General features: G+C 51.6%; 1 protein-coding gene across 1 annotated transcript; it reads right to left on the bottom strand.

The window, feature by feature from the left end:
• Positions 1-3,988: 3,988 nt before the first annotated feature.
• On the bottom strand, positions 3,989-6,630 carry DUSP1 (dual specificity phosphatase 1). Its single transcript, XM_030283971.4, has 4 exons — positions 6,172-6,630; positions 5,878-6,026; positions 5,561-5,780; positions 3,989-5,048 (listed from the first exon to the last, which is right to left on the bottom strand). Exons 1-4 carry the CDS (start codon positions 6,539-6,541, stop codon positions 4,678-4,680), a joined length of 1,110 nt encoding a protein of 369 aa, XP_030139831.1. The 5' UTR covers positions 6,542-6,630; the 3' UTR covers positions 3,989-4,677.
• Between the last annotated feature and the right edge of the window lie 4,863 nt (positions 6,631-11,493).

Below are 11,493 nucleotides of genomic sequence, written 5' to 3'. Positions count from 1 at the left end.
CTGCTTCTCCCCAGCCACTCCTTTAATACCTTGGTCCCATTTAAGCTTTCACACCCTTGATGGGCGCTAACAGGACCGACCTGGGCCGTGCCATTCCTGGACTGCCAACCTCTATCAGCTGTGGCCTCTGGCACTGCCCTGTAGTAAACAGAGTGTTGTGAGGAGCCACACACAGCATAAATCTCACTAATTTGTTCTGTCAGCACCAGTGGATTTGAGCCCATGTTTGAACTGTTCTCCCAAGCTCCCACCAGCCTTGAATAGGAGCAGATTTGGGGAAGCCAAAGCCCTGGGCAGAGTCTCCCTGGCTGCACTGAAATCTGCCACAGGTGCTGCTGCTGGACCAGCAAAAGGATAAGGAAGAGGTTTAGATGGGGTTTGAGATGCTGTGATTTCTCACCACGCTGTGACAGTCACACACCATGACCTTTTCTCCTTCCCCATCCTGCTGTGACTGTGGAGTTGGGGAGTGGGCTGCACTTCAACATCACCTCCAAACAACTCTCAGTGCCCTTTCTGCTACCCTGGAGCCAGGCAGAGGAAAAAACCCAGGTGCTAACCAGGCCAGGAAGATTTGCCTGTGTGTGATCTGGTTGTGATGTTCTTTTTTTTCAGCGTAATGACATCACACATCCTTGTGGCCCTGATCCTGGGGTGACTAATTCAGGATAGTCCCTAAGCCTCAGTACACCCTGCACCTCTGCAGCCTGATGACAACAGGCAAAAGCTGTGAGAGGAGGGAATTACCCAAGGCACATCTAATCTGGAGCTCTGTGTCTGTTTGTCATGTGGTAACTGGGCAGGCTGTGTCCCCTGAGTGTGGCATCTTTTGGGGGGAGTCCACAGGGCTCCTGTGCTGTGTCCCCATGGGCTGGCCAGGGCACCCCTGGCTGTGGGGACTGGGCTGTGCTAAGTGCTGCCATGACTTGTGTTCAACTTGGGGTGTTTTGGTGGCATTTTGGGGATCCAAAAGGCCGGGCTGTGTGTCCCCATGGCTGCTCTGCATTGTTTGCCTTCGGGGTGGGTGAGCAGCCTCTGGCTTGGGAGGAACAAAGCCCGGAGCCAGTTCCTGCAAACACAAACCATGCCTTTTTATCACTTCATGACAAATTGGTTTGTCAGCAGCAGGAAGTGATGTTACTGCCGTCCTCAGCGAGGGGAAACTCCTCGTGGTTTCCATGGGGATGTATGCAACTGGAGAGCTACAGATTTAACAGACTGAAAGCCCCACACACTTCATATAGATTTAAACAGACTGAAAGCTCCACACACTTTATACAGATTTAAACAGACTGAAAGCCCCACATACTTCATACAGATTTATACAGACTGAAAGCCTCACACACTTTATACAGATTTATACAGACTGAAAGCCTCACACACTTTATACAGATTTATACAGACTGAAAGCCCCACACACTTTATACAGATTTATACAGACTGAAAGCCCTACACACTTTATACAGATTTATACAGACTGAAAGCCCCACACAGTTCACACAGATTTATACAGACTGAAAGCCCCACACACGCCTGCTGCGAGCCAGGATTCTGGGGATTTGATACCACGGGATGGTCTCAGCTGAGTTCTGCTAGCACAGGGGGACAGCCAGCTCATGTTGGAGGCAGAGAAATGGGAATTTAAAGCCCTAAACCGTGGTGAACTGTGTGCCTTAATATTCCAATCAAAGCAGCAGAGCTGGGAGAATAAATAAGGAGTGGAAAGTAAAATTCTTCCACGAAGTTCAGCCTGGCTGTGCCACCAAGGCATCCTCCTCCTCTGGCCCTCATCCTGCTCCTTCCCCATCCCTCCCAGCAAAGCCCCCAGCTGATCCCATCCATCTCCCCAAAACCATCCCACTGAGGTGACATTTGGCAGTCTCACTCCGATCCCTCTCTCCCCCATTCCCTCCCCTTCCCACCGGGAGCACTTTGGGATCTGGGTGCGATCCCATCCACAAAAAGCCTGTGGGAGTCTGGGACTGGGCAGCGCCAGAATCGGGTTACAGGGAGCAGCAGAGGGATCCCGATAAAAACTTGGAAAAGGGCATCGGGTGGTGGGATAAAGACTTGGAAAAGGGCACCGAGTGGTGGCAGCAGGGCTGCCCGGGCTGGCTGCTCACAGCAGCTTTGTGCTGAAGCAGCTCTCTCTTGCACCCCTCTGTCAGGTGCCTGCTTAGGTTCTAAAAGCTGATCTGCTGCCAGGTAATGAGTTTTATTGTTCCAAGAAACACATAAACAAGCTCCCGCGGCTGTCAGGGAGCGGATTTCTGTTTGAATTGCGATTAACAGGCAGGATTTTTTTTATCAGTTGCATGGCCAGGGCTGCCAAGGTTGTATTTTTCCACTGAACAAGCTCTGCTTTGCTTTGAAGGTGAAAGTTTGTTCCACCCTTTTCTGCAGGTGTAAAAAGGTTCCCGTATTCAGAGACAGGCTTGAATATTTAATCAGGACAGAAACGGCAGGTTCGAGGTGCCAAGGGATTTTCCATGGACAAAGGGGTTTTGTAGGATTTGCAGCACGGGACAGGTTTTGGGAAGGACATTCTTTTTGAGGTTTGGGTACACTTCAGGAAAATATGAGTTCCTAACTTCACTTCCCAGTGCCCAGGGATCTCTCCTCTTTTAGCTGCTCCATTTTCCCCCTCCCTTGGTGTCAGGTTGAAAGTTGGTGAGGGCTGACGCTGGTGCTGACGACAGAGCTGCTGCTTCAGAGGGGCAGCTCACGTGGAAGAACCTCAGAGGCAGCAGTGCATCATCCCGGCCTTCAAGGGCACCTTCTCCCAGGAGAACAGTCCTGGATTTTAGCACCATTAATACCCCAGGCAACTTGCAGCATTGCAGCAGGAGTTTGTGGTGCTGCCTTGCTGTGTGACGAGAGCACAGCTGCTTTATGCTCACAAAAACCTTCACCTGTACGCTGAAAATCACAATTGCTTCAACTCCTTGATTTTACAGTCACAACCCGCTGTGTGTGCCTGAGCACAACCCTTTTTGATGGGGCAAAAGTTGGATTTGACTCTTTGAATATCAGCTATGCAGGAAGTGGTAGCTCCCTTCTGGAGTGAGTATGGGAAACCCAAAGTCCTGCTGCTCCCTCAGCATCCCTCTCCCTGTTACCAGCATTGCCCTGCCTAGGAAATCAAGCTTCCAGCTGCATCCCACAGCCCTCAGCTTCCCTGGGAAGGGGCTGTCACAGCAGGGATGCTGTCCTGCCCCACAGAGCCCAGCAGAGTTCTGTCACAGGAACCCTTTGCTGCCCATCTCCCTGCTCCTGTTAGAGCTCCCCTGCCTGGCTTTGGCTGTGCTGCATCACCTCTCCTCATTGCCTCAACAGAAACACCAGATCCAAGTCACTCTAGTGATAATCTCCAGCAGGAAAGAATTTATTTGGGTCTGTCTGGGTAAGAAAATCAGCGAGTTGCTGGTTACCTGATCCCTTGTCATGCCCTGATTTGTTTACAGGGATAGCCCAGCCAGCCAAATAGTGGCATCAGAGGCAGTGTGAGTTGCAAAAAGGATTTAAGGAGGTGGGACAGAAAAAGAAAAACACTTTGTGAGTTTGTGCCAAGCCTTAGAGATCTGTTACTAACAGGTTAATTTTTAGACTTAACCTTTCAGGCATTAGAAGTAAACAAGGAATAAGGAAGCTCATTCCTCCTTCTTAGGAGAAGCACTATTTTAAATTCACAGTAGCCCAGTGCCCAAGTCTCAGCTGGTTCTAACTGTTACAGCCATCAGGGCAGCCAAATCCACTCCCAGTGAGAAGCCAGCCTTGGCTCCCTGCCACTGCACACAATTACATGGGGACAAAGAAAAGCTCAGGTTAAGAACCTGCAGTAGTTTCTAGTCAATTATGTTGTTTAAACCCATTTTTCTCAGTCAAGACCCGAGGCCAGGAGAGTTGAAAAATACATCTCTTCACCCTGGAGCTCCACAGGAGTTTTGCAACTGTGAAATGCAGAATTTTAAAGAATATATAATCCAGATGAATAGAAATATCATAATTTATTCCGTTTGTATAAAAAAAGTTATAATCATGTAACAAAACTATGTCTTCATAAGAAGAAATATATTATTTCACATCATAAATAAATCAGCAAACATACAACCCTTGGCAACTCAAAAAAAAAGCACTCGCCTGGTGCTTTCATGTCAGTGCTTGGGAAACAAGAAGAGTTGACAGATAAACACACACAGGATTATTGTACCAAAAAATTACTGAGGTATTTGGTTTCTCTAGAACTGAAACTTTACGTTTGTGAAGGCAAAAAAAAAAAAAGAACAAAAAACCCAACAACAATGCACTAATGTAAAAATAAATAAATAGGACTGTCATATAAAAGGGGACAGCATCAGTGTTGCTCAAAGTGTCCAGGAGTGGGAATACTGGTGAGCATGCTACTAAACACAGAGCAGGCTTGGGACAGACAGAAGACAAGGAGGGACAGCTCAGGAAGAGCCAATGTCCTTTGATCTCTGTGCAGACATCCAGACATTTGCTTGAGAAGTCAGAAACACCTGATTTCTCTGGCATTGGGCGAGCTCCTCTCCACTGACGACACCGTTCTGGGACACGCAAATCACGCCCCACAAAACACAAGTGACACTGTCCCCGTCGTTATTGCACTTCTGAGACAGCAAGTCCGAGTCCTGGCCACGTTTTTCACCTGCTTTTTCAGCAGCTCGGGGAAGTAGTGATGGGGCTCTGAAGGTAGTTTAAAGCACTGGACGTGGTGTGAACCGGGATGGAGACGGGGAAGTTGAAGACCGTGGTGGTCGAAGCGCCTCTGTCCAACACCGACATCGCGGGGCTCCCGGCTTCTGCCGAGCAGTTGGGGGCCAGCACCTGCGACTCGAACTGAAGCAGCTGCCCCATGAAGCTGAAATTTGGGGAGATGATGCTTCTCCTCTGCTTGACAAACTCGAAGGCTTCATCCAGTTTGACTCTGTTGGTCCTCATGAGATAAGCGAGGCAGATGGTGGCTGAGCGGGAAATGCCAGCCTGGCAGTGCACAAAGACCCTTCCTCCCTCGTTCTTCACAGAGTCTGAAAGAATCAAAGCACACAGTTAGCAAACAAGTCTCACCGCTTCCAGAGGTGGGAAAAGCACAGACTGCTGTTTTACATTTCTTTAATCCATCCCTTCCTTAGCCTAATAGGTGCACCCGGAGCTTTTGAGACAAAGGGAGTCTTTGTCCCGAGGAAAGCAGCTATTTTCACTCTGGGCTCCAATTCCAATTACACTAATAGCTCCTCCAGGTCACTTTAGCAGTCTTGCAAGATTACGTTAATACTGATCCGCTTAAATTCACTCTTTTCACAAGAGTGAATTCACAAGACCAGTGCCTCTTGAATCAAGATTTCCAACAGCTTTACAAAACTAAGATTCTGCCTGTGAGGAGAATTAAACTGATGGAAATGGTCCCCGAATTTATCTTCCCAGTGGAATGCTATTCCCCAGTCTGAAGTGGAGGATTTATTGGGAAAAACCATGCCAGAAAAACCCCAGGGGACATTAACCCATAAAAAGCGCGGATTGCAAAGAGAGCTCCATTTACCGATGAAATCGATCGCCTCGTTGAACCAGGAGCTGATATCCGCCTTGTGGTTGTCCTCCACGGGGATACTTTTATACTGGTAGTGCCCCTCGAAGTGGTTGGGGCAGTTGGCCGAGACATTGATCAGCGCCGTGATGCCCAAAGCGTCCAGCATGTCCTTGCGGGAGGCGTGATAGGCGCTTCCCAAGTACAGGAACGGCAGGATCTCCACGGGCCCGCCCTGCAACAGAGAGGCAGAGCCGCGGTCAGTCCCGGCCGGGGCTCCGCGGCGCTCCCCGCGGGGCGCGGCGGCTCCGCCCGCTGCCCCCGGCGCTCACCTGGTCGTAGAGCGGCGTCCCGCAGGAGCTGCAGCCCGAGTCGGCGCTGCCGGGCGCGGGGCTGGCGCTCAGGGGCAGGCTGAGCCCGGCGGGGGCGGCCGGCTTGGTGCAGAGCTCGGAGCAGGCGGACGCGAAGGCTTCGTAACCTCCTGAGGGGGAGAGCGGAGAGAGGGGCGCGGGGTCAGCGGGGCGAGCGGGGCGGCCCGGCCCGGCTTCCCCGGGCCCCTGCGGCTGCCCCCCGGCCCGGCCCGGCTGCCCCCCGGGCCCCTGCGGCTGCCCCGGGGCCTCACTCACCCTTGAGGAAGCAGATGCGGGCACCGCGGGCCTCCCTGCAGAGGGTGCCGAGCGCCAGCAGCATGGTGCTGTCGCGCTTGGGCACCTCCAGGTCGGCGCTGCGCTCGTCCAGCAGCACCACGGTGTGGAACAGCCCCTGGCGCAGGCGGGCGCGGAGCTCCTCGTTGGGCACGACGTGCTCCAGAGCCAGCGCGCCCTTGGCACGGCGGCGCACGATGGTGCTGAGGCGGACGTTGCAGGAGCCGCGGATGTGCGCGGCGTTGAAGGAGAAGAAGGAGCGGCAGTCGAGGACGAGGCACTGCGCGCCGCGCTCCTGCAGCAGCGCCCGCAGCGCCTCGCAGTCCAGCGCGCACACCCGCAGGTTCACCATGTCCGGGCAGCGCGGGGATGGCTGTGGGGAGGGAAGGAGGGCAGAGCAGTGCTCAGAGGTGCGGTGGCCCGGCTGTCCCGGTGCCCCGCCGCTCCCGCCCTTATATGGGGCCGCGCGGCGGGACGGCGTTTTCTCAATGGGCCGCGTCACGTGGGGGGGCGGGGCGGCCGATGACGTCAGCCTGGCCGCGCGCCAGCGAGGGCGCGGCCCGCCCCGCCGGTGTGACGTCATCGGGAGCGGGGCGGCCGCGGAGCGCGGGAGAGGGAGAGAGAGAAAAAGTGAGAAAAGAGAAAAAGTGAGTGTGAGTGTGAGTGTGTGAGTGTGTTAGAGTGTGAGTGTGTGAGTGTGTGAGTGTGTGAGTGTGAGTGGGAGTGTGTGAGAGAGTGCGAGAGAGTGTGAGAGTGTGAGTGAGAGTGTGAGCCAAACCACCCTGCGACTCTCTGAAAAATCACATATTCACTCAGAAAATCACATATTCACACAGAAAATCACATATTCACACAAAATCACATATTCACACAGAAAATGACATATTCACACACAGAATCACATGTTCACACACAGAATCACATATTATCACATATTCACACAAAATCACATATTCACACAGAATCCCATATTCACACACAAAATCACATATTCACACAGAATCACATATTCACACACAAAATCACATATTCACACAGAATCACATATTCACACACAGAATCACATATTCACACAGAAAATCACATATTCACACACAGAATCACATATTCACACAGAAAATCACATATTCACACACAGAATCACAGGATGGATTCAGAATTCGGGGTTTAAGGGCTGTGCTCAGTTATGGGGGTTTAAGGGCTGTGCTGTTACCCCAGGGGGGTTTTCCAAGCAGAATGATTCTGTGTCTGCACACACAGGAGCTGTGTCCCCTCCCTGCCCCCTGTCCCTGTCCTCTGCCCCCGGCTCCATCCTTCCACCCTCCAGCATTTGCTGCTCCCTCCTTTCCCACAGAATTCAAGGCAAGCAGCAGCAGCAGTGTGGGGATGTCAAGCTTGGGATGAGGGTGTGATTATTCTCCTAAAATCTATGTATAAAGGAACGAGCTTACGCATACATATATTTGTATTCATGCATAGGCATATCTACATGTACAGACAAACCCACACATAAATATATGCGTGTACACATATATTTGTGTATATATTTATAATGTAAACACATATTTGAGAGTCATTCCCATCATGTTTCACGGCTATAGAAATAAAACCAGCAGCAGACCCAAGCGAAGTTCATTTTCCCCCACTGAGGACTCCCCCAGGGTCGGGGCTGCCCAGTAACCGGCAGGGCACTGGTGGGAGCTGTCTTTTTTTCTTTTTTTTTTCCCTCTTTGGTGCATCAGCACTTCCCAAAAGTTTTCTTTTTTTTTTCCGTGGATGACTTGACTTCTGACTTCCACCGAGCCACTCGGGTGTTTCTTACTCAGGGCTTCCAGTCAGCGCTGCTGCCACTTCCCCTGCTCCGCTCTGTGTGTCCCCTGTGTGTCCCCTGTGTGTCCCCTGTGTGTCCCCAGCCCTCCCAGCCACCCTCTGGTCCCGTGTCCCCTTCCCCAGCGATTCCTGCTCCTTCCTCGCCCCCTTCTGCAGTTCTGTGTTTTCATTTTCCCCCTCCAGCTGCTCCTTTTGGAGACCTCTGCACCCACCCACCCTCACCCCAGGGCTCCTCTGCCCACTCCTGCCCCACCAGGCTCCCACTCCTCACATTTTCTGTCTCCCCCAACGTCCCCCAGGCTTTGACCCCCTCCAGCCCAGCTGGGCTGTGTCTAACTGAGCCGTGCAGGGTTTTCCAGCCGCCCAAGGGGGTCCAGGAGGAGGGGGATGGACAAGGGCACGGGTGGGTGAGTGCCAGCTCTGGCTCACCCACAGGATTGTCCCTGCTCTGCTGAGCACTGGGTTTTTGTGCCAGAACTGCAGCCTCAAAGTGAATCTGTTATTTCAACACGTTCCTTTAAAATAAACACAGGGTTGCACTTTTCATTCCGTTTATTTATTGTTGTTCTTTCAGCAGTGGGCTGGAAGCAGATTGCGGGAGGAACGCTCACACGTTTTGGTGCTGGGAAATGACTCCTCTCCATCACAGCAGCCCCCGCTGGCACAGGGACCCCTCAGGACCCACCAGCTGGGCAGGTGACACGTGTCCCACCACAGGGACCTCACCCTGGTGGCAGCAGGCCCAGCTGTCCTCTTGGATGTGCTCCCAGCCAGCACCTCCAAGGATGAGCTATCACAGTGACACCAACTGTGGTGACCTTGCACATCCCTGTCCAACACCAGCCTGCCCAGATTGTTCTGAGGAGATGAGCAGCAGGAATTCTTTGTGATGGATTCCTTGCCAGCTTCTTGCAGCACAAGCCAGCACCACAGATGGCCACGAGACAAGGCTGTGTTCATCATTTTTCCTGGAGGAAATGGACTCAGACACGGAGTTTCTGTGGGTCCGTACCCAGGAATTGTTTCACGTTTCTCCTTTGGAGTTTTAAGGCACCTCCTGGCAGGGGCACGGGAGAGGCAAACTGTCCAGCCACAGTGGAGAACTCCTGTGGGATTAACAACCGGGGACATCCCTAGAATAATGAAATCACAGGATGGTTTGGGCTGGAAGGGAATAAAGAGCATCTATTCCACCCCATGTCTGGCTCACAGCTATCCCTGTGCCACTGACAAGCTTTTCTCTCCTTCTCCTAAACCCTTCTCAGTGTCCCACAAATCTAAAAAACACAGATATTTTTTTCCCCGAGTCCGGCATCTTCAAATTTTCCCGAGTTTAAAGAAATTTCCAGGCCTGCCACCTGCCCAGCCAAGGGACAATGTGCTCTCAATGACATCCACTTTTCTCATCATGATGTTAGCCAGCAGCACAGAAATTAGAACACGAGCCAGGGGCCTGGGCCAGGTACCTTGGCTGCTCTGAGCCAGTGCAGGGATGACACCCATCGGAGGCCTTTGCACAAAGGGAATTTATCTCCACAACAATGATAATTGCTTTTCGATGCACTTATGTAACTGTGAGGCTTTGAAATCTGGTCTTGTTTATAGCCGGTGTAAATCAGGAAGAAAAAAATTCATCACATGTGGCAGTGTGTACTTAATCACTCACAATCCTGGGCTGGCTATTTCCTTGCTTTATTTTTGTTTTCTTTTCTTAAATAAACCTGCCGAAAGAATGCAAGAAAGCAGAATACAAAACAGGCCTGAAGCGGCTTTTAGAAGCTCATAGCGCCGTGAATTACTTGCTAAAGGGTTCATTTTCCTGCCCTAACAAAAGCCAGGAAATACAAAATTAACCCCTTCCTCCCAAACAATCCCTGTTTGCGCTGGGGCCACGTCGCCTTTGTGAGGGTAAGAATAGAAACATGAGCACGGAGTGTGGGGTGGGAGGTGATGCTTTTCTGTGAGCAGATGGACCCATTCCATTATCCCCGGGGCTTCACCAGTTCCCTGGTCCTGTGCCAGAACATGTCCGAGGACATGAGGACATGGGGACATGAAGGACTTCTTGGGAACATGACTTCATGGCTCATGGCACAGCTGAGCGTGGGGTTTTTTTGGTCCCAGCAGGTCCTGAGTCCTGTCCTGGCTCCTCCAGGGACCGGGGGTCTCCCAGTGCAGCCTGGCTGGTGTTTTTTTGGAGGTGACAGAGGTGCAGAGCGATGCCAGCTTGTCCCAGCTTGGTGACAAGTGAACCAACCCCTGGCCTGGAACGGGCCCATTGCACAAACCAGTTACCCAGTCCCACTGGTTATTCAGGCTTTTTAACCAGTCACCCATGGCCAAAATCAAATGGAACCACTCCAGAATTACGGCACCACTGGAACAGACCCAGCCTGGATCTCGCTGCTTTTTCAGTGCGAGTTTTGCCTGAATAAAGGTACGAAGTATCAAACCCCAACACTTGAGACACAGGACAAAAATGCATGTGGGAACATTTGGAAACCGTGCTGGATGCATTTCTTCAGCATGTGTAACATTTTCTCTGAATTCAGTTTCACAACCCAGCATTTCCTTTTGTAAATATTTGGACAGATTTTACAGAGGCACGGATTCATAAAGAAATGGGAGGAAAAAGAAAGGAAAGATACATAGGGAGAGAGAAATAAAAAGAAGGAAGCGAGTGAGCAAGGAAGGAGGGAAGGAAAGACGGAGAAAAAGAAAGAGAAAGAAAAGGAAACAAAAAAAGGATTCAGAGATGAAAGGTCACAATAAAGAGAACACAAACAATATAGAATTACTGATGACTCACAGTACAATGAAAACATTCTTTTTTATGCATTTAAATCCCAAGATTTAACCCTTTGGCCAGGGTTTGGCTGAGCTCAGACTGCCTCAAATCCTTTTTCTCAGAGCTGATGAGAAGGGAGAAAAGGGTGGTAGGAGGCTAAGTCCTAACAGCAGCTGTGGGTTGGGGTCTCACTCCTGGAGAGCCTGGCTGGGAAACCTGGCACTGATTTCTGTGGGCCACGAGTGGAAAGAGTTGGTGCCAGAGCTCGGCTGTTTCAACTGGGGACACATCTGGACCCTGATGGACTTTGTGGGATATGGAAAAACCCCTTTCTCCCAGCCCTGGCTGAGGAAATCTCAGCTCACGGCTCTGCTGGCTGCTCCCAGGGGTGGCACAGCCGGGGCTGGTAGCAGTGGGTGCCAGTCCTGCGCACAGAGGGGCACAGTGGGCACTGCCTGGACTCTGGGCTCCTCACCACGAGCTGCCTGACGCTCCAAAACGTGAGGCTCTGTCGTGGTTTGATACAGAAAAAGAATTTTCTTAGAAGGAAGAAGTCAATTTGGATATTGACTAATTCAAGGTTAGCGTTGTGCCAGTGTCAAACCATAACAGGATCCCAGAGCTGCAGCTGGGCTTTGCCACCAGCTGTGCCAGCACTGTGCTGTTGGAATCTGTGGGTATTGGTG

The sequence above is a fragment of the Taeniopygia guttata genome, chromosome 13 (genome assembly GCF_048771995.1).
Source record: "Taeniopygia guttata chromosome 13, bTaeGut7.mat, whole genome shotgun sequence".
In the NCBI taxonomy this organism is placed as follows: Eukaryota; Metazoa; Chordata; class Aves; order Passeriformes; family Estrildidae; genus Taeniopygia; species Taeniopygia guttata.
The sequence above is the reverse complement of the archived record's forward strand: the minus strand, read 5'-3'. Positions and strand labels throughout refer to the sequence as shown.